Below are 21998 nucleotides of genomic sequence, written 5' to 3'. Positions count from 1 at the left end.
AAATAGCTGTGCAGCGACGCTCCCCATCCAACCTGACAGAACTTGAGAGGATCTGCAGAGAAAAATGGGAGAAACTCCCCAAATACAGGTGTAGCATCATACCCAAGAAGACTCGAGGCTGTAATCGCTGACAAAGGTGCTTCAACAAAGTACGGAGTAAAAGGTCTGAATACTTACGTAAATGTGATATTTCAGTTTTGTATTTTTAAAAACCAACTTTTGCTTTGTCATTATGGGGTAGTGTGTGTAGATTGATGAGGGGGGAAAAAACTATTTAATAAATTTTAGAATAAGGCTGTAACGTAACAAAATGTGGAAAAAGTCGAGGGATCTGAATACTCTACGAATGCACTGTACACCCGAAGCTGCGGATGTCTAGAGGTGAATATCTGTGCTGTTGATATTTTGTGCTGGGGTAGTTTGGAGGGACCAAAGGGGAGAGGGGGAAGGACCGGAGAGGAACACATGGAGTATGGGTGTAATAGAAAGGTTTGGGTCACTTTAGTATCCCACTTTGTGAGGGTGTATGGGCACAAGGTTGTAGGGGTAAATAGGGCAGGGGTTAGAGGTCAGAGGTTATTTCTTGGGACTGCAGAACCCCAGTGGTGACCCCTGTACTTAGTCCGTACATAAGGATGGGAAGGGTCAAAGGTTAGATGTCAGAGGTCACTTCTTAGGACTGTAGTGCAACGGTGACCCCTGTACGTATGTGAGTATAGCGTTCTGGAGGAAGCTAGCTCTCTGGGCCTCGTCCTCTCTCATCCTCTGGATCTCTGCCTCTCTCAGTCTCAGCTTCTCAAACAGAGATGATATCTCACTCTCCTTGTCCAGGGTGGCCTCTCTGTGGTTACTGGCCAGCACTGTGGTAGACAAGACATACACAGAACAAATACTGGTTATTTCAAGTGTGTCAACAAATTATGTCAACTGTAAAACAAAGAGGGAGGACAGATGAGAGGCAAAAGAGAAAGGGTGAGATGGGCCTTATGTAGAGAAGAGGACAGAGATAGGATGAAGAGAGGAGATGGGAGGGAGAGAGGGAGAGGAGAGTGTGCATACCTTTCATCTCTCTCTCCAGAGCAGCTATCTTCTCCTTCAGTCCTCCCTGTGCGGTCCTCTCAGCCTGCAGGTGTCCCATCTGCTCCTGTAGCTCCACCCTGACCCGACTCACCTCTGCAACCTTCTCCTGGTCCTTACCAGACAACTCCTGGAGGGGGACAAATTCTCTATATTTAATTACACCAAAGCGCAAATATTACCATCCCAGTAAACATACAACCCCCACACAAAGTTGTCTCTGCCCCTACACGTATGAACATCATTCAGTGCTGAGAATTCACCAACCTGATTATGTCAAATCAGTAAAAATCACTTATTAGCATCCAATTGTTCCAGACAAATGTAAGACAAGTACACTGAACTTGATCTAGGTATTGTTTCAGTGTGTATAGTTGGTTGTTTTGTGCCAGTGGTCTCTCTGACACATTACCAATCTGACCTGCTGCAGCTCCTCTATCCTGCGTCGTAGTCCGTCTGTCTCGATGCTCTGCTGTCCACTACGAGCCTGCAGCTCAGCTATGGTCTGTTTCTGCTGGGAACAGTGGCTCTGGGACTCATCACGGGACTGACGCAACCCACGCAGCTTCTCCTCTAACCCACTCACACGCTGCTGCTGCTCAGACAGAGGAGGGGAGAGAGAAGAAAGAGTTGAATCCTCACATTGTTATTGCTTTTCCAAATTTCAGGCACACACACTGATACACAGAGACCCGGACAAACAAACACAGTTTCTAACATATTACATTGAGTTGTTCTACAACAGGTGTATAAAGTACCTCCTCCAGGCGAACCTGTACCCGCACCTTCCCCTGTTCCTCCTCTGCCTGGGCTCTCTCTGTAACACAGGCTGCCTTTGCCCTGCTCAACTCCTACAAAGACGAAAAACACCGTTATACAGGCTGCCTTGGCCCTGCTCAACTCCAACAAGACAGTTCAGGACAGAAAGACACAGTTACACCTCTGTACTGTCATCTATAGGGATCTTGTGCCACATTATGAACATTGGAATTTAATTGTGATTTACTGAAGGCAATACATTTTCAAAAAAATCCAATATAAAGAGCTGACCTCCTCCAGCTGTATCCGCTGTCCCTCCAGTTTGAGGATCCGGTCCTGTAGAGCCCTCTCACTCTCCTCAAGGTGACGATTCACATGGTCCACCTACACGCACACAAACCCACAATGTACACTCAATAGAGGGAAAAAGACAGAGTCTGTTGTATATTTAGTGAGAGACATTGTCAGACAGCAGGTTGTCTTCTCTACCTCTTTCTGTCGAAGGTTATTCATGTCCTCCAGAGACTGTTTAGATCTCTTCTTCTCCATCTCCAAACGCTCTGAGGGGGAGAGAAGATATTGAGTATAGTCTGTGTGTGTGTGTGTGTGTGTGTGTGTGTGTGTGTGTGTGTATGTGTGTACCTTCTGCCTGTGCTAGCCGTAGCTTTAGCTCTGCTGTGCTGTTGGTGAGCTCCTGCTTCAGCTCAAAAATCTGGTCCTGCTGAGACTTACACCTGCTCTCCATCTTCTCCAACTAACACACACATACACACACACAGAGATAACGAGAGACTTGACTCCGTAAACAGCTTAGGTACTGCATCAAAAACACAAACATTATATTCATACACACAAGCGCACACACACAACTTATACCTTATTCTTGAGCTGTACGTTTGTCTCTGACATACTGGTAATCTCTCTGAGGAGCTTCCCCTCCCTCAGAGCACTGTCCTGCAGAACCAAACACACACACCACAATGTTAAGCTCACATTCATCTTAACCAGACCATCTGTACATCAGTCTCGCCGTCCCCCTCCCCCTTCCTAGTACCCCCCCTCCATTCATACCTCCTGTTCTTTCTTCCTCTCCCTGCTCTGTCGTTCTCTCTGCTCATCTTTCTCAGTCTTCACTCTGGTCAGCAGCTCTCCCAGGTTGTGGTTCTTCTGTTCCGACATGGCCAGTGCTGCCTCAGTCATCTGGAATCTAGACACACAGAACGGTCAGGTGTGTGTCTGTGAAAGTCAAAAGAAGGCCAGTTTTATTGCTTCTTTAAACCAGAACAACAGTTTTCAGCTTTGCTAACATAATTGCAAAAGGGTTTCTAATGATCAATTAGTCTTTTAAAATGATAAACTTGTATTTGCTAACACAACGTGCCATTTGAACACAGGAGTGATGGTTGCTGATAATGAGCCTCTGTACGCATATGTAGATATCCCATTAAAAATCAGCTGTTTCCAGCTACAATAGTCATTTACAACATTAACAATGTCGACACTGTATTTTTTTTATTTGACCCCCTTTTTCTCCCCAATTTCGTGATATCCAATTGTTAGTAATTACTATATTTTTCTCATCGCTACAACTCCTGTACGGGCTCAGGAGAAACGAAGGTCGAAAGCCATGCGTCCTCCGAAACACAACCCAACCAAGCCTCACTGCTTATTAACACAGCGCGCATCCAACCCGGAAGCCAGCCAATGTGTTGGAGGAAACACCGTGCACCCGGCGACCTGGTTAGCGTGCACTCCGCCCGGCCCGCCACAGGATAGGCCAAACCCTCCCTAACCCGGACGATGCTAGGCCAATTGAGCGTCGCCCCATCGAGCCTTGGGCTCGAACCCAGAGTCTCTGGTGGCACAGCTAGCACTGCAATGCAGTGCCTTAGACCACAGCTCCACCCGGGAGGCCCTACACTGTATTTCTGATAAATGTGCTTTTCTTTCAAAAACAAGGACATTTCTAAGTGACCCCAAATTTTTGAACAGTAGTGTATATCTAAGACAGAGTGGAAGCCACCCTCCATAGGGTTTATCCAGAGGTACAGTAGTACCTGTGTCCTGTATGAATGAGCCCTGAGGGAGACGGGATTGAAGTGGGTCACCGTGGATATATATATAGCCCCCTGCCTGGGTCCTCTACCTGAGAACCAAGAATATCGGTCTTTGTAAGTGCCTGATTAAAAATTCAACATGGGTTTCTTCTAGTCACAGCATCAGTATTTCATTAAGATAAAGGAGATGTGGTGATGAGATTTAAAACAAGATATGGAAGGTGAGGAACTTCCACCTAAGACTCATATTAGTCAAATTCTCATATTTACGTGGCTCAAACGTCTTCTAATCATTGTAGATCTCAACATAGACAGTAGGAAGTACCAGTATCGCACTCACTACGGAAGTGATCCGATGAAGCGGATTTGATTTATTTCACCTGTATTTAACCAGGTAGGCAAGTTGAGAACAAGATCTCATTTACAATTGCGACCTGGCGACCTGGATGCTAAACTACAGGACTGTTTTGCTAGCACAGGCTGGAATATGGTCCAGGATTCATCCGATGGCATTGAGGAGTTTACCACATCAGTTAACGGCTTCATTAATAAGTGCATCGACGATGTCGTCCCCATAGTGACGAGTACGTACTAGAGGTCGACCGATTAATCGGAATGGCCGATTAATTAGGGCCGATTTCAAGTTTTCATTACAATTTTAAAAAAAAACATTTTTTTTTTTTTTACAACTTTATTTAACGAGGCATGTCAGTTAAAAAACACATTCTTATTTTCAATGACGGCCTAGGAACGGTGGGTTAACTGCCTTGTTCAGGGGCAGAACGACAGATTTTTACCTTGTCAGCTCAGGGATTCAATCTTGCAACCTTATGGTTAACTAGTCCAACGCTCTAACCACCTGCCTCTCATTGCACTCCACAAGGAGTTATGCGAATGCAGTAAGAAGCCAAGGTAAGTTGCTAGCTAGCATTAAACTTATGTTATAAAAAACAATCAATCATAATCACTAGTTATAACTACATATGGTTGATGATATTACTAGTTTATCTAGCGTGTCCTCGAAAAAGGACTGTCATTGCTCCAACGTGTACCTAACCATAAACATCAATGCCTTTCTTAAAATCAATATGCCATCCGTTAGATAAAATACCGAACAGTTCCGTATTTCACTGAAAGAATAAACGTTTTGTTTTCGAAATGATAGTTTCCGGATTCAACCATTTAATGACCTAAGGCTCGTATTTGTGTGTTATGTTATAATTAAGTCTATGATTTGATATTTGATAGAGCAGTCTGACTGAGCGCTTTCGTGCGTTTTGCCAGCAGCTCTTTTCAATGCTTCAAGCATTGAGCTGTTTATGACTTTAAGCCTATCAACTCCCGAGATTAGGCTGGTGTAACCGATGTGAAATGGCTAGCTAGTTAGCGTGCTAATAGCATTTCAAACGTCACTCGCTCTGAGACTTGGAGTGGTTGTTCCCCTTGCTCTGCAAGGGCTGCGGCTTTTGTGGAGCGATGGGTAACGCTGCTTCGAGGGTGGCTGTTGAGCTAAAGGCTCTGAGCTAAAGGCTAGAGCTGCTTCTTTGAAGGAGCGGAACACTAATCTGGACGCTTCTAAGAAATTCCGCTACGCCTCCCCCACAACGAACCATCAAACAAATAACGCAAAGTGTCTTGCTACACCGGCTCCAACGCTGGTTGGATGTGGCAGGTCTTGCAAACCATCACGGTTTACAAAAGGAAGCCCAGCCAAGTGATGCAAGTGATGCAAGCCTACCAGATAAGCTAAATACCTTCTATGCTCAATTTGAGGCAAGCAACACTGAACCATGCATGAGAGCACCAGCTGTTCCGGACAACTGTGTGAGTAGGACCTTTAAACAGGTAAACATTCACAGAGCCGCAGGGCCAGACGGATTACCAGGACATGTACTCAGCGCATGCACTGACCAGCTGGCAAGTCTCTTCACAGACATTTTCAAACTCTCACTGACCTAGTCTGTAATACCTACATGTTTCAAACAGACCACCATAGTCCCTGTGCCCAAGAACGCCAAGGTAACCTGTCTAAATGACTTACATCTGGAGCCATGAAATGCTTTGAAAGGCTGGTCATGGCTCACATCAACACCATAATCTTAAACACCCTGGAGCCACTCCAATTCGCATACCGCCCCAACAGATCCACAGATGACGCAATCTCTATTGCACTCCACACTGCCCTTTCCCATCTGGGCAAAAAGAAAACCTGTGAGAGAATACTGTTCAATTACTACAGTTCAGCGTTCAACACCATAGTGCCATCCAAGCTCATCACTAAGCTAAGGATCCTGGACTGAACACCTCCCTCTGCAACTGGATCCCTGACTTCCTGACGGGCCACCTCCAGGTGGTGGGGATAGGCAACAACACATCCACAATGCTGACCCTCAACACGAGGGCACCTCAGGGGTGCGTGCTTAGTCTCCTCCTGTACTCCCTGTTCATCCATGACTGCATGCCCATGCACGACTGCAACACCATCATTAAGTTTGCAGACGACACGACGGTGGTAGGCCAAATCACAGACGACGATGAAACAGCTTATAGGGAGGAGGTCAGAGACAACAACGTCAGCAAGACAAAGGAGCTGATCGCGGTCCACAGGAAACGGAGGGCCGAGCACGACCCATTCACATCGACGGGGCTGTAGTGGAGGGGGTCAAGAGCTTCAAGTTCCTCTGTGTCCACATCAGTAAGGAACTATCATGGTCCAAACACACCAACACAGTCATGAAGAAGGCACAACAATGCCTCTGCTCCCTCTGGAGTCTGAAAATATTTGACATGGGCCCTCAGATCCTCAAAGTTCTACAGCTGCACCACTAAGAGCATCTATGGCAACTGCTTGGCATTCGACCGTAACATGCTGACTACACCGGGCGAGCGTGCATGTTGATTAATCCACAGATAAAAGGGTAAACCAAGTTTGTTTATTGGCTAGAGCTGCTCTCCTCCTTCAGGCTTCTTCTTCTGACTTTATATGATGGTTGGCAACCAACTTTAAGGTGCATTACCACCACCACTGGACTGAAGTGTGGACCTCAGTTAATCTTTCAATCACCCACATGGGTATATGCTCCGAAAAACCAATGAGGAGATGGTAGAGGTGGGACTTGCAGCATGTCAAGTGTCACAGAACCAAGTTGCATTTTAGCGCCTGGCTATGCTGACGCTCGCTGACGAGTGCGAGCAGTGTGGATGCAATGATTGAATAACATGTATGTGGAAATGAATTTTGCAACACTCACGCACGTAACACGAGCGGTGTGGTCAGCATGTAAGGCACTAAAGAGGGTAGTGTGTACAGCCCAGTACATCACTGGGTGTCATGCCCTGACCATAGAGAGCTGTTTATTCTCTATGTTGGTTGGGGCATGACAGTGACTCGGGTGGGTTATCTAGGTGATTTATGATCTATGTTGGCCTGGTATGGTTCCCAATCAGAGACTGCTGTTTTTCGTTGTCTCTGATTGGGGATCATATTTAGGTAGCCATTTTCTCATTGTACTTTGTGGGATCTTGACCATGGATAGTTGCCTATTAGCACTATTGTTAGATTCACGGTTCGTTTTGAGATTTATTGTTTTTGTTTTGCTAAGAGTTTCAACTAGAAATCAAAAGATGTGGAACCCAGATCACGCTGCGCTTTGGTCCAGTTATTCTAACGATCGTGACACTGGGGCTGAGCTCCCTGCCATCCAGGACCTCTATACCAGGTGGTGTCAGAGGAAGGACCTAAAACTTGTCAATACTCCAGTCACCTAAATCATAGACTGTTCTTTCTGCTACCACAAGGCAAGTGGTACCTGAGATCCAAGTCTGGGACCAAAAGGCTCCTGGACAGCTTCTGCCCCCAAGCCATAAGACTGCTAAACAGTTAATCAAATGGCTACCCGGACTATTTGCATCAAACCACATTTTTTTGCACTAACTCTCTTGCAATGGCTCTATGAACTCACTGGACTCTACCCACACACTCACACTCACACACAGACACACACGCACGCACGCACGCATATTGACGCCACATATTGACACTTTCACACACGCTGATGATACTCTGTTTATTATCTATCATGATTGCCTAGTCACTACCTCGTACCCCTGCACATTGACTTGGTACCGGTTCTCCTTGTATATAGTCTCGTTGTTGTTGTGTTACTATTTTTTTCTTTAAAAACGTTTCTTACTTTTTAACTGTGCATTGTTGAGAAAGGGCTCGTAAGTAAGCATTTCACAGTAAAGTCTACACCTGTTGATGTGACTTGAGGATGAATGTGGGGTTTAAACATGGACTGATGAGGCCTGCTTACTTGGCTGTGAGAGAGTTGACAACAGACTTCCTCTCGTTCAGGGCCTCCTGTAGCTGACCCACATGGATAGATGTGGTCCTGGAGGAGAGGGAAACACAGGGTCATTAATATGTACAGAGCCTTCAGAAAGTATTCATACCCCTCGACTTATTCCACATTGTGTGTTACAGCCTGAATTCAAAATGTATTAAATACAGTGGGGCAAAAAAGTATTTTAGTCAGCCACCATGTGCAAGTTCTCCCACTTAAAAAGATGAGAGAGGCCTGTAATTTTCATCATAGGTACACTTCAACTATGACAGACAAAATGAAAAAAAATAAATCCAGAAAAATCACATTGTAGGATTTTTAATGAATTTATTTGCAAATTATGGTGGAAAATAAGTATTTGGTCACCTACAAACAAGCAAGATTTCTGGCTCTCACAGACCTGTAACTTTTTCTTTAAGAGGCTACTCTGCCCTCCACTCGTTACCTGTATTAATGGCACCTGTTTGAACTTGTTATCAGTATAAAAGACACCTGTCCACAACCTCAAACAGTCACACTCCACTATGGCCAAGACCAAAGAGCTGCCAAAGGACACCAGAAACAAAATTGTAGACCTGCACTAGTCTGGGAAGTCTGAATCTGCAATAGGTAAGCAGCTTGGTTTGAAAAAAATCAACTGTGAGAGCAATTATTAGGAAATGGAAGACATACAAGACCACTGATAATTTCCCTCGATCTGGGGCTCCATGCAAGATCTCACCCCGTGGGGTCAAAATGATCACAAGAACGGTGAGCAAAAATCCCAGAACCACACGGGGGGACCTAGAGAATGACCTGCAGAGAGCTTGGACCAAAGTAACAAAGCCTACCATCAGTAACACACTACACCGCAAGGGACTCAAATCCTGAAGTTTGCTAGAGAGCATTTGGATGATCCAGAAGAAGATTGGGAGAATGTCATATGGTCAGATGAAATCAAAATATAACTTTTTGGTAAAAACTCAACTCGTCGTGTTTGGAGGACAAAGAATGCTGAGTTGCATCCAAAGAACACCATACCTACTGTGAAGCATGGGGGTGGAAACATCATGCTTTGGGGCTGTTTTTCTGCAAAATGACCAGGACGACTGATCCGTGTAAAGGAAAGACTGAATGGGGCCATGTGTCGTGAGATTTTGAGTGAAAAGCTCCTTCCATCAGCAAGGGCATTGAAGATGAAACGTGGCTGGGTCTTTCAGCATGACAATGATCCCAAACACACCGCCCGGGAAACGAAGGAGTGGCTTCGTAAGAAGCATTTCAAGGTCCTGGGAGTGGCTTAGCCAGTCTCCAGATCTCAACCCCATAGAAAATCTTTGGAGTGAGTTGAAAGTCTGTGTTGCCCAGCAACAGCCCCAAAACATCACTGCTCTAGAGGAGATCTGCATGGAGGAATGGGCCAAAATACCAGCAACAGTGTGTGAAAACCTTGTGAAGACTTACAGAAACGTTTGACCTCTGTCATTGCCAACAAAGGGTATATAACAAAGTATTGAGATAAACTTTTGTTATTGACCAAATACTTATTTTCCACCATAATTTGCAAATAAATTCATTAAAAATCCTACAATGTGATTTTCTGGATTTTTTTTCTCATTTTGTCTGTCGTAGTTGAAATGTACCTATTATGAAAATTACAGGCCTCTCTCATCTTTTTAAGTGGGAGAACTTGCACAATTGGTGGCTGACTAAATACTTTTTTGCCCCACTGTAGATCTTCACACAATAGCCCATAATGACAAAGTAAAAAAATGTTTTTAGAAATGTTTGCAAATGTATTGAAAATAAAGATCTAATAAAGAATAAGTATTCAACCTCAGTCAATAAATGTCAGAATCACCTTTGGCAGTGAATACAGCTGTGAGTCTTTCTGGGTAAGTTTCTAAGAGCTTTGCACACCTGGATTGTACAATATTTGCACAATATTATTTTGTTATTCTTCAAGCTCTGTCAAGTTGGTTGTTGATGATTGCTAGACAGTAATTTTCAAGTCTTGCAATTGATTTTCAAGCCGATTTAAGTCAAAACTGTAACTAGGCCTTTCAGGAAAATTCAATGTCCAGTGTATATTTGGCCTTGTATTTTAGGTTATTGTCCTGCTGAAAAGTGAATGTCTCCCAGTGTCTCTTGGAAAGCAAACTGAACCAAGTTTTCCTCTAGGATTTTGTCTGTGCTTAGCTCTATTCCGTTTATTTTTATCCTAAAAACTCCCTAGTCCTTGCCGATGACAAGCATACCCATAACATGATGCAGCCACCACCATGCTTGAAAACATGAGTGGTACTCAATGATGTGTTGTGTTTACCCCAAACATAACTCTTTGTGTTCAGGATAAAAAGTTAATTTCTTTTTGGGCAGTTTTACTTTAGTGCCTTATTGCAAACAGGATGCATGTTTTGGAATATTTGTATTCTGTACAGGCTTCTTCTTTCTCACTCTGTCATTTAGATTAGTATTGTGGAGTAACTACAATTTTGTTGATCCATCCTCAGTTCTCCTATCACAGCCATTAAACTCTATAACGGTTTTAAAGTCACCATTGGCCTCATGGTGAAGCCACTGAGTGGTTTCCTTCCTCTCCAGCAACTGAGTTAGGAAGGACAACTGTATCTTTGTAGTGACTGGGTTTATTGATACACTATCCAAAGTGTAATTAATAACTTCACCATGCTCAAAGGGATTTTCAATGTATGCTTTAAAAAAAAAATATATATATATATAAAAAATACACACACACACACACGCACTTCTTTGCGAGGCATTGGAAAACCTCCCTGGTCTTTGTGGTTAAATTTGTGTTTGAAATTCACTGCTTGACAGCGAGAGACCTTACAGATAATTGTATGTGTGGGATATAGAGATAAGGTTGTCATTCAAAAAATCATGTTAAAACACTATTATTGTAAAGTCCATGCAACTTATTATACAACTTGTTAAGCACATATTTACTCCTGAACGTATTTAGACTTGCCATAACAAAAGGGGTTGAATACTTATTTACTCAAGACATTTCAGCTTTTAATTTTCAAGTAAAATATCAAAACAACTTAATTCTACTTTGACATTATGAGGTTTTGTGTGTACGCCAGTACAACAAAATCTCAATTTAATCAATTTCAAATTCTGTCCATAAAACAACAAAATGTGGAAAAAGTAAAAGGGTGTGAATACTTCCTGGAAGCACTGTATGTCTATAGATTGTATATACAGTGCATTCAGAAAGTATTCAGACCCCTTACCCTTTTCAACATTTTGTTACGTTACAGCCTTATTCTAAAATGGATTAAATAAAAATAAAAAACTCAATCTACACACAATAACCCATAATGACAAAGCGAAAACAGGTTTTTAGAATTATTTATTTTTTAAACAGAAATACATTATGTAAATAAGTATTCAGACCCTTTGCTCCGAGACTCGAAATTTAGCTCAGATGTATCCTGTTTCCATTGATTATGGAAACAGGATACGTTTCTACAACTTAATTGGAGATGTTTCTACAACTTAATTGAATTTACCACAGGTGGACTCCGATCGATTGGACATGATGTAGAAAAGCACACACCTGTCTATATAAAGGTCCCACAGTTGACAGCGCATTAAAAAAAATTAAAAACAAGCCATGAGGTTGAAGGAATTGTCCGTAGAGCTCCGAGACAGGATTGTGTCGAGGCACAGATCTGGGGAAGGGTACCAACAAATTTCTGCAGCATTGAAGATCCCCAAGAACACAGTGGCCTCTATCATTCATAAATGGAAGAAGTTTGGAACTAGAGCTGGCCGCCCGGCCAAACTGAGCAATCGGGGGAGAAGGGCCTTGGTCAGTGAGGTGACCAAGAACCTGATGGTCACTCTGACAGAGATTCAGATTTCCTCTGTGAAGATGGGAGGACCTTCCAGAAGGACAACCATCTCTGCAGCGCTCCACCAATCAGGCCTTTATGGTAGAGTGGCCAGACGGAAGCCCCTCCTCAGTAAAAGGCACATGACAGCCCGCTTGGAGTTGGCCAAAAGGCACCGAAAGGACTCTCAGACCATGAGAAACAAGATTCTCTGGTCTGATGAAACCAAGATTTAAGTCCTAGGCATGAATGCCAAGCGTCACGTCTGGAGGAAACCTGGCACCATCCCTACGGTGAAGCATGGTGGTGGCAGCATCATGCTGTGAGGATGTTTTTCAGCTGCAGGGACTGGCAGACTAGTCAGGATCGAGGGAAAGATGAACGGAGCAAAGTACAGAGAGATCCTTGATGAAAACCTGCTCCAGAGCGCTCAGGACCTGAGACTGGGGCGAAGGTTCACCTTCCAACAGGACAACGATCCTAAGTACACAGCCAAGACATCACAGGAGAGAAGTCTCTGAATGTCATTAAGTGGCCCAGCCAGAGCCAGGACTTCTCTAATCGAACATCTCTAGAGAGACCTGAAAAGAGCTGTGCAGCAACGCTCCCCATCCAACCTGACAGAGCTTGAGGATCTGCAGAGAAGAATGGGAGAAACTCCCCAAATACAGGTGTGCCAAGCTTGTAGCGTCATACCAAGAAGACTCGAGGCCCTAATCTCTGCGAACGGTGCTTCATCTAAGTAAAAGGGTCTGAATACTTATGTAAATGTAATATTAACATTTTAGTTTTTTATGTCTAAAAAACAGTTTTTGCTTTGTCATTATGGGGTATTGTGTGTAGATTGATAAGAAAAATAAATAATTTAATACATTTTAGAATAGGGCTGTAACACAACAAAATGTGGAAAAAGTCAAGGGGTCTGAATACTTTCCGAATGCACTGTAGCTACATGACCTATGTTAGCCTGGGTGCCAGTCTGTTTCTGCTTTTAAGCCAAGTTGTCATTGTCTAGCCAGACAAGTCCTGTTGGCAACACAATAACATTGCTATTGTTGTTATTATTTTTCTTATTATTGTTGATGCAGAAACAGTCAAGGCTAATCTTATTGTACCACTCACGCTGACCTGGTGCTTCGGCCCATCTCGTCTCTCTGTTTGTCTATGGTCTCCATCAGACTCAGAAACTAAAGGGAGAGAGGGAAAGGCAACATAAACATCTTACATACAGGGCTTCTTATTCATCTGCACACACATTTCTAAACATAAAATGGTAAATAATAAACCCAGATACAGTATATTATGTGCAGTGCCATTCCCTTGTCTCTCCCCTTCTTGTTCTACATGGAGGAGAACTCTAATTCCCAGCAGCTCCATACCTGGCGTCCCTTCTCCTCCTTGAGGATCTGGATCTCCTTGCTGAGGACTTGGGTTCTGCTGCGGCTCTCTCTCACAGTGGACTGCCTGTCCGAGTTATGATCCATCGCCTGCTCTATGGGAGGGGGGAGACCATAGGTGGGGGGTGGTTACTTCAATCAAAAACATTACAATAACAGACGTTCAGCAACACACAAGCTTAGACAGACTGACTGACACTGAGACAGACAGACACACACACACAAACAGCTTACCGAGGGCTTTGAGTGTGTCGCTGGGGATGTTGTTTCCAGCCATCTCCAGGTGTGTCAGTGTCCTGTTCTGCTGTAGAGCCTCCAGGAAGGACCGGCCACCCAGCAGACCAATGTTGTTCCACCTCACATCTATACAACCACAACACAGGCAACAGACCAGATAGAGAACCATGACACTTTTGCTGTCTAGGCATCAAATGGTACATTGTTCATGGACCCAGTCTCCCAGAAACAAATCTAGTTCGAGCCTGTATCCTAGCCCCCAAAAATGTGATATTTTCGGTTCTGAAGGTATTGAATCAGTGTAAGCAATATGGTGATGACCTTGCTTTCTCATGGGCTCTGGGGACCATATTGCTTACACCTACCTGGTTAATTTAGTTGTGAAGACAGTGACACCGAAGGGCAAGGAGAATAGCTTCTGGGTTGTTTTCAGACAAGGCTTTGGTCTACTCCACAGGGATGTAATTATTCACAATACCCATTGGTCCCCGTTCAAATGTTTAAGACATGAGTGCATCGGTCCGGACCCCAAACCGATAGAAATGTAGCATGCATCAGTCAGGAAATAGATTCAAACATTACAAATCGCCGGTTCACTAAAATGTTTTGGACAAATTACTTTCTTTCTACCTTCTGAAAATACCGCTCATCTTTTGTGACAACTGCATCCTGTTCTTCAGTGTGGAACTCAGCATGTCATTGTGTTAACAGTCATTGATCTTTACATTTTGTAATGCCGAACACCCCCAGGCCATATCAGTAGCCTGGTCAAACTACGCGCTAATGTCAGTTTATGTGACAAAACAAGCAGTCATTGTGTAGAGAATCATTGTACCATCTAAACAGCTGCGTTTCCATAACCAAAGATATTGTATTTTCAGCTGGTGTACAAAACCGAAAGTAAAAGACTCAAAAATGAAACTAAAGAACGGGAAGCATAGAAATAGTGCGCATACAACCAATCTAGCGCTTCTTAGACTTGCTTTCAATGAAAATGACAGATCTACACTGAGTATACAAAACATTAAGAACACCTGCTTTTTCGATGACAGACTGACCAGGTGAAAGCCATGATCCATTATTGATGTCACGTGTTAAATCCACTTCAACCAGTGTAGATGAAGGGGAGGAGACAGGTTAAAGAAGGATTTTTTTTTAGCCTTGAGACAATTGAGATATGGATTGTGTATGTGTGTCAGAGGGTGAATGGGCAAGACAAAATATTTAAGTGCCTTTGAACGGGGTATGGTAGTTGATGCCAGGCGCACTGGTTTGTGTCAAGAACTGCAACGCTGCTGGGTTTTTCACGCTCAACAGTTTCCAGTGTGTATCAAGAATGGTCCACCACCCAAAGGACATCCATCGACATACACAGTACATAATTTACACACACACAGAAGTCAGATCAGACAGATACAGCTCAGAGACTCAACCTATGAGCTCCATCAGCAGCTGATTTTAATTTAGAATGAAAAATGAATGTGTTTATGCAACAAATATTGGTACATCGAATCGAATCGTATCGCATTGAACCGAATCGATTCTTTCCTCTAATCAAATCGCATTGAATCGCTTCAAACTAAAACGTATTGTTCCCGTATCGGTGCCCATGCATCTAGATACATATTGAATCGTCCTGAAAGGGAAAGATGCACACCCCGACTACTCTAGTTGAATCTCGACTCTAGTGATCTTGGCTGTATTGAGTCATTTCCCAATGTGTGGTGCTCCTTTGTGAAGTTACAGATCTAGGATCAGCTTCCTCTACCCACATCCTAAACTTAACTATTTGTGGGGGAAATGCAAAACGGACCCAAAATCAGCATCTAAAAAGTAACTTAACCCTACACCTGCAAACCCACTGACCCAGTTCCTGCAGGGTGCTGTTCCGCTTGAGGGCCAGGCAGAGCTCCGAGGCCCCCTGGTGGTTGATCTGGTTGTTGCGCAGGTCCAGCTGGGTTAGACAGGCGTTGGTGGCCAAACCCTCACAGAACACTGAGAACGCCTCCTCCCACATCCCCAACGCATTCCACTCCAACACCAGCCTGTGTCCAACACAACAACCTTAGCTTGGGTTATGGTTCCCTTAGCAATGCAGTATCGTTGTGTATGCACAACTCATGCTGGTCCCAGAAGAAAATAGAGGGATTCTTTTTATTTATTTAAAAAAATATAACTGAAATAATCTTAACATACCTGATCGCTTAGCCACATTTTATAGACATTTCAATAGAAATGTCAACCAAAAAGTTTTAATTGAATGATCTAGCTTGCTACTAGCTCACTAACCAACTCACCTGCACAGTGTCTTGTTTCTCACCAACAGCTTCCCTAAAGCCTCAGCTCCTGTTGATCTCAAGTTATTTCCCTGACAACAAATAGAAAATATATGATCAAATTGAAATTTGTCAAGTCAGGCTGGCCACCTAATCTCAGACTGGTCAAGTGGTCTGCGGTGTGTAGAGAGAGGCCTCTGATGGTCCTTACCTTCAGATCCAGGACTTTAACAGTAGTGTTGGCACACAGCCCATTCAGGAGCAGCTTGGCACCTGGACATGACAAAGACAAGTGGCAGTCAGGAGCAAGTGTTATCAAAGCATTGCTATAAAAAGTGTTATCTAAGCATTATAACAATGTAACTAAACTGCAGCAACAAAGCAAACAGTTCTAGCTATATAATCTCTGTGCAGCAGTAGCAAAAGCCCTACAGGATTCATAGTATATCCATGGCTCAAATATACACAGTATCACACAGTCAGCACAGTAACAAAAAGACAGAAAGATCCCCACACGACTACCACCCAACAAACACATACCTTCCTCAGTGAGCATGCAGTCACTGAGGGCCAGCTCGGTGAAGAGTGTGTCTTTGTGAAGGACCCTCCCCAGCACGGCACAGGTGTCTACAGACAGGCTGTGTCCCCTCAGGTCCAGCCTGGATCCTGCTGCGGCTCTCCTGGTCTCCTGGAGCTGAGCTAGCACTGACTCCTGGGGATCCACACCCCCCTCCTTACACAGACGCAGGTAGGTCCGTCTGAAATCCTCCATACTGGGCCGTACACTGTCTCAGAGCTGTTTGGATTCCTTTTGAGCTCCTCTGTCGTTTGTTACTAGTATTCTCCTCCTCTCTTTCAGTCCCTCTGTTCCTCTCCGGGTTCTCTGTGCTGCTTCAATCCCTCATCCGCCCACTCACCCCTTCTTTTCCTCTTCAGTTTTTCTTTGTTCCTTCCCGGACCCTCCGATCCTGCCCAGCACTGTGCTGTCGCCCTGGCCTGATGGAGCTGTGGGGTGAATTGGGAGACAAGTGAGGAAACCCAGCTTTGACTATGTCTGTCTGACATACAAAATAAATTACACATAATTCCTAGGCTCTTTACTCTCTCTCTGGGGTTTGGATGTCTTAAAAAAAAATCAGCTCAAGAGCTTTGTAAGATGGTAATTCACATCATCGAGTAACTGGAACTGGCTACAATAATCAACATTGCATAAATTACAGCAAGAACTATGATTAACAAGCTAGCAGCTGGTGCAGAATTGTCAAAGCCTACTTTTGACCACTACATCAATTAGGATGCATTCAGAGCTAAAAGTGACATCAGGCAGGCAGCAATCATCTCTTTCAGTGATTTTGGCAGACAATGCACGGCTGAAGAAGATGAAGCAATCCAGTCCACTATCCAATTAGTGATGATGGCCCTTCAGCAACTGCCACTGACACCATTGCTGATTGATCTAGCTAACGTTACCTAGCTATTTCTCTAACTAGCTAGCTATTTAAATAGTAAGACTAAGGTTGCAGCACACTGTCTATCTGGTTAACCAAACCATTGTTGATGAAGATTGTTGGATGAGTAGTAACCCACCTTATTGTTGTTGACAAATGAGCTTATCCATGGCTGACAGGCTAGCTGTTACAGTAGTACAGTAAAGTTAGCTAATCTGTTAACATGGGTAATGGCTAATAGACTAACTGACACTGTTTCTGTTAGTAAACAATGAGATTAACGTTAACTAGCTAGCTACATTACTCTAGTTACTGGCAGCTTGTTTAGCTAACTAGTTAACGTTACCTGTTCACCTTCCTGCAATATATTGCTTCCTAGCTAAAAAAAAAAAGAAGAAACGAGAAGAATTTACACCGTAGATCACATCGCTATAAGGTTTTTGCAAAGATCAAACCTTGTTAGTTGTTGTTGACTGGTGCAAGTTTTCAAGTGACAGTTGAGTTAGCTGGAAGGTAACCAGGAAGTGGGATTCACGTCGGATTGATATGTACGTAAGCGCAGTGCATGTCGTTACGTGTAGTTGTGAGAAGCGCGCGTGATGGAGGAGTCTTGGCGCTCAATTTGGAACATTATAGACCCTGTCTGTGCTTGCCTTTCATCATGTTTTCTAACGAAATGGCTCAGTTGTTGCTTAGTCGCTCGTTTTGTTCAACATCTATAAACTGAAAGTAATGTTAATAGGGGCAGGTAGCCTAGCAGTTAGTGCAGAGAGACAGCAACAGGAGGGTTGGCAGTTCGAATCCCAGGTCTGACAGGAAGAATCTGTCAGGAAGTGAGCTGGCAACCGGAGAGTTGCTGGTATCAAAATCCTAAATGATGTTGCCTGCTGTTGTGCCCCTTGAGCAATGCACTTAACCCCCCACAACAACAGTGCCCAGTGTGGCAGCCCCCGCACCTCTCCAAAAAATATGTATGTGTGTCTTTCAGAGGGGTTGGGTTAAAAGTGGAAGTCAAATTTCATTTGGACCTTGTGTGCAATTGACCAATAAAGTGATCTCATACTTGATCTTAAAAATAGCTAGCTACATTATCAACCAGCCACAGACTGTTGGGCGAAAGCTAGCTATATAGTTCGCTGTGGATGCTTGAATCAGAAACATCTCAAAAGATCTGACTTTCGTCATCTCTTATGATTAAGTGCTTCAGTTGTTCTTCAGTTGATCAAATCCTGAAAATAATAACACTTAGTGACCTGTTCTTTGAAATGAATTTAACCTTTGAAAACCGAAGTAACTTTACAACCTTGTAAACAAATGCGGCAGCATGTTGGTGGAAGTTGTGTGTTACAGATGACATATTGATCTGTGGATCTGAGCATTCCACACCTGTCTGAGAATAAGCAGCATTGTTTGACCTGAAATTGGGTTTGTCCTAAAAGACAGAGGGAGAGAGAGAGACAAAAACTCTTATTTAAACCCAGAGGAGGAAAGAAAGAGTTCTCAGATGGGGTTTAGGCTGTTGTGAGGAACTGAGTTCAGTTTGTGTTTCAGCATCCTTCACTCGGATACACAAACAGAGGAACTTGGGCCACAAGCTCACGAGGAGCACATCTAAGGAAGAATCCAGAGGGAAAATGTAAATGTATGACTGAGGTTGTTTTTAGAGCTTGGTTCAGAGTGAAATTTCAGGCTATCTGAATTTTTTGGCTATCTATTTGTAATTTAGATCAGTGTTGAAGTTATAAATGCTGTCTAGTCTATATACACATTTCATGTTTAGCATTGTGTTTAGATACCTTTCATCTTCTCTGTTCTAGTTCAGTTTTGTGTGTGTGAATCCTGTGATTTCATTCTACAGAAAATCAAGATATCAACATGTTTTTGAAAAACCTAGCTCTCTGAGTAGAGCAAATGTACATCTTAGTTCTAATTCCAAAGCCTTTTGGAGTAGAAACAGTTTCATTGTCTCATTGACTGCATATCCCTGCTGGTGGGTTGATTGCGAGAACTGCCCCTGATCTAAAAGGAGCACTCATGCATGCCTAGATTAACCAGGAAGAGAGATGAGAATGTGGAGATGTGACTGATTGTCCCGTGGTTTCCCATGGCAATGGGACCAACAAGCCTGTCCTCATCATGGTTGGCGACACACGAGACGGGGGTTTAGGGGCACCCCTATGCCTAGCAGTCTCCCTCACAACGTGAAGTCTCTCTTCAAGTACACTTTAAATACATACAATACAAGGAAACTTGAGTTTCAACCTCAATACAACAACGCTTTTTAGCGCATTTGTTTTTTGTGACTTTCACACAGTAATTTCAAGGAGGCCTACCACATGAAATTGGTTAGTTATCTGGATCCAATTACTCTAGTCTTTGAAATTGGTCACAATGTGTGCAGTCTTACTGCTGCCAGAGGGGAGTGCTACATGTTCATATTCTGTAAGGCATTCATATTATGCCTCACAGAATGGCCACTACACTATTTATGGAATTTATATCTATCCAATAAACACGTTGTGCCTATCTATAATTGACTGTTTCATATGTATCTAAAGTGTCTACTGCAATGGGACAGTAAATATTTCCCATTTACAGGGATGCAGGCCAGGATGCCTGTCTTCAGGAGGAACTAGAACAAAACATGTTTTAATTTTAACCTTTATTTAACTAGGCAAGTCAGTTAAGAACACATTCTTATTTACAATGACGGCCTACCCCAGCCAACGCTGGGCTAATTGTACGCCGCCCTATGAGACTCCTAATCACAGTCGGATGTGATACAGCCTGGATTCAAACCAGGGACTGTAGTGAAACCTCTTGCACTGAGATGCAGTGCCTTAGACCACTGCGCCACTTGGGAGCCCTAGAACTAGACTAGAACACTTGCTGTTGCTGAGGGACGCAGTTACCAATCACATACCCTCGGACAAGGGTCCCGGCGGAGTTGGAGAGGTGCACGGAGAGACGGAGGAGGAGAAGGAGGGATGAGTTCTGTGATTGGTCCAGACAGCCAGGGCAGATGGATGGAAAGGGTCTTTAATGAGGTAACATGTGAAGCCGTGCTGCTGCTCCAGTTTCAACTGTTCTGCCTGCGGCTATGGAATCCTGACCTGTTCACCGGACGTGCTACCTGTCCCAGACCTGCTGTTTTCAACTCTCTAGAGACAGCAGGAGTGGTAGAGATACTCTTAATGATCGGCTATGAAAAGCCAACTGACATTTACTCCTGAGGTGCTGACTTGCTGCACCCTCGACAACTACTGTGATTATTATTATTTGACCATGCTGGTAATTTATGAACATTTGAACATCTTGGCCATGTTCTGTCATAATCTCCACCCGGCACAGCCAGAAGAGGACTGGCCACCCCTCACAGCCTGGTTACTCTCTGGGTTTTTTCCTAGGTTTTGACCTTTCTAGGGAGTTTTTCCTAGCCACCGTGCTTCTATACCTGCATTGCATGCTGTTTGGGGTTTTAGGCTGGGTTTCTGTACAGCACTTTGAGATATCAGCTGATGTACAAAGGGCTATATAAATACATTTGATTTGATGTTAACTATAACCCTTTGTTATGTATATTTTAACTGTTTGCTGTTTGTTTGTTTGTTTGTTTACCCAATTTCATCAAGTAAATCTATTGAGAACTAATTCTCGTTCACACCAATGTCCTGCTGTTCTTATAGATTGACGTGTCATGTGAGTGGAAGGAGCTGTGTAGCTGCCTGCTACAGAAGTGCAGAGAGAGAGCTAACACCTCCAGGCCTAGAGGTGCTCTACCCCCCCACTCTGTTACATCTGTGTCAGTAAAGAGGGGCTGCCCACTCTGTGGAACCGCTGACTACATGTCCTCTAGACTATGAAGGTGAGTGGGATAATGTGTGAATGAGTTAGCAGACACACACACCACACACACACATTATGTATGTCCCCAGCTGGCTGGAGACCCTGCAGAGGAAGGGGTTAACAGAAGGAGGTTCAGGGGCTGGACCACTGATTCGTCTACATGCTCAATGTCCACAAGGACGCTGTAGCAACCAGCAGCAGGGACCTCCACTTTGTTGACGTGTCCACGACCAGCCGCTTTAAGGACGTCCACTTGTTTGGTGTCTAGCTGACTTTTAACTGTTAAAAAACTCAAAGTGTAACTTTTGCTTTTGATTTGATAAATTGAAGTTCCATTTTTGACTGAGTGTCTCTTGTTGTCAGTAATGTCCCAATCTCTCTCTGCTACTGGTATGACACAAATGTACAGCTAAAATTTATAATTCTCTTTGTGCTAAAATAAATGTTCCATCTGAACATTTGACCAATCTGGCCACTATTCCTCCCAGTCACCAGGGCTGCACTGTTTGCTGCAATGGGGAGATGAGAGGGGAGGGGTCCATCTGTTATGGTTCCTCAAACATCACACTGGGCTGTTTGTGAGCCCCTTCAGTGAGGACAACCACCGAAGAGAATCTACATGCAGGTAGGCCTCATTATCTCCATTTACTTAGTGCTGGGCTAGAACAAAACCCTGCACACCTTGCAATGACTGTATAATTGCTTGCTGCATT

At 43.8% G+C, this 21998-nt stretch overlaps 1 protein-coding gene across 4 annotated transcripts; it reads right to left on the bottom strand.

Moving 5' to 3' along the window:
• Positions 1-248: 248 nt before the first annotated feature.
• lrrc45 (leucine rich repeat containing 45) lies at positions 249-18047 on the bottom strand. 4 transcript variants are annotated; one of them, XM_021576185.2, is made up of 18 exons: positions 17895-18047; positions 16532-16996; positions 16203-16264; positions 16013-16083; positions 15582-15760; positions 13713-13841; positions 13461-13573; positions 13204-13268; positions 8210-8287; positions 2908-3043; positions 2713-2790; positions 2479-2590; positions 2326-2396; positions 2128-2220; positions 1836-1928; positions 1499-1672; positions 1060-1207; positions 249-860 (listed from the first exon to the last, which is right to left on the bottom strand). In XM_021576185.2, the coding sequence occupies exons 2-18, from the start codon at positions 16761-16763 to the stop codon at positions 667-669; spliced, it is 2028 nt and encodes a 675-aa protein (XP_021431860.1). In that variant the 5' UTR covers positions 16764-16996; positions 17895-18047; the 3' UTR covers positions 249-666. The 4 variants fall into 4 exon arrangements, with proteins under 4 accessions (XP_021431860.1, XP_021431862.1, XP_021431861.1 ...); XM_021576187.2 differs by having other exon boundaries at positions 13210-13268; XM_021576186.2 differs by having other exon boundaries at positions 17786-17913.
• Between the last annotated feature and the right edge of the window lie 3951 nt (positions 18048-21998).

The sequence above is a fragment of the Oncorhynchus mykiss genome, chromosome 20, assembly GCF_013265735.2.
Source record: "Oncorhynchus mykiss isolate Arlee chromosome 20, USDA_OmykA_1.1, whole genome shotgun sequence".
Classification (NCBI taxonomy): domain Eukaryota; kingdom Metazoa; phylum Chordata; class Actinopteri; order Salmoniformes; family Salmonidae; genus Oncorhynchus; species Oncorhynchus mykiss.
Note: the sequence above shows the minus strand (reverse complement) of the source record. Positions and strands in the feature narration are given on the sequence as shown.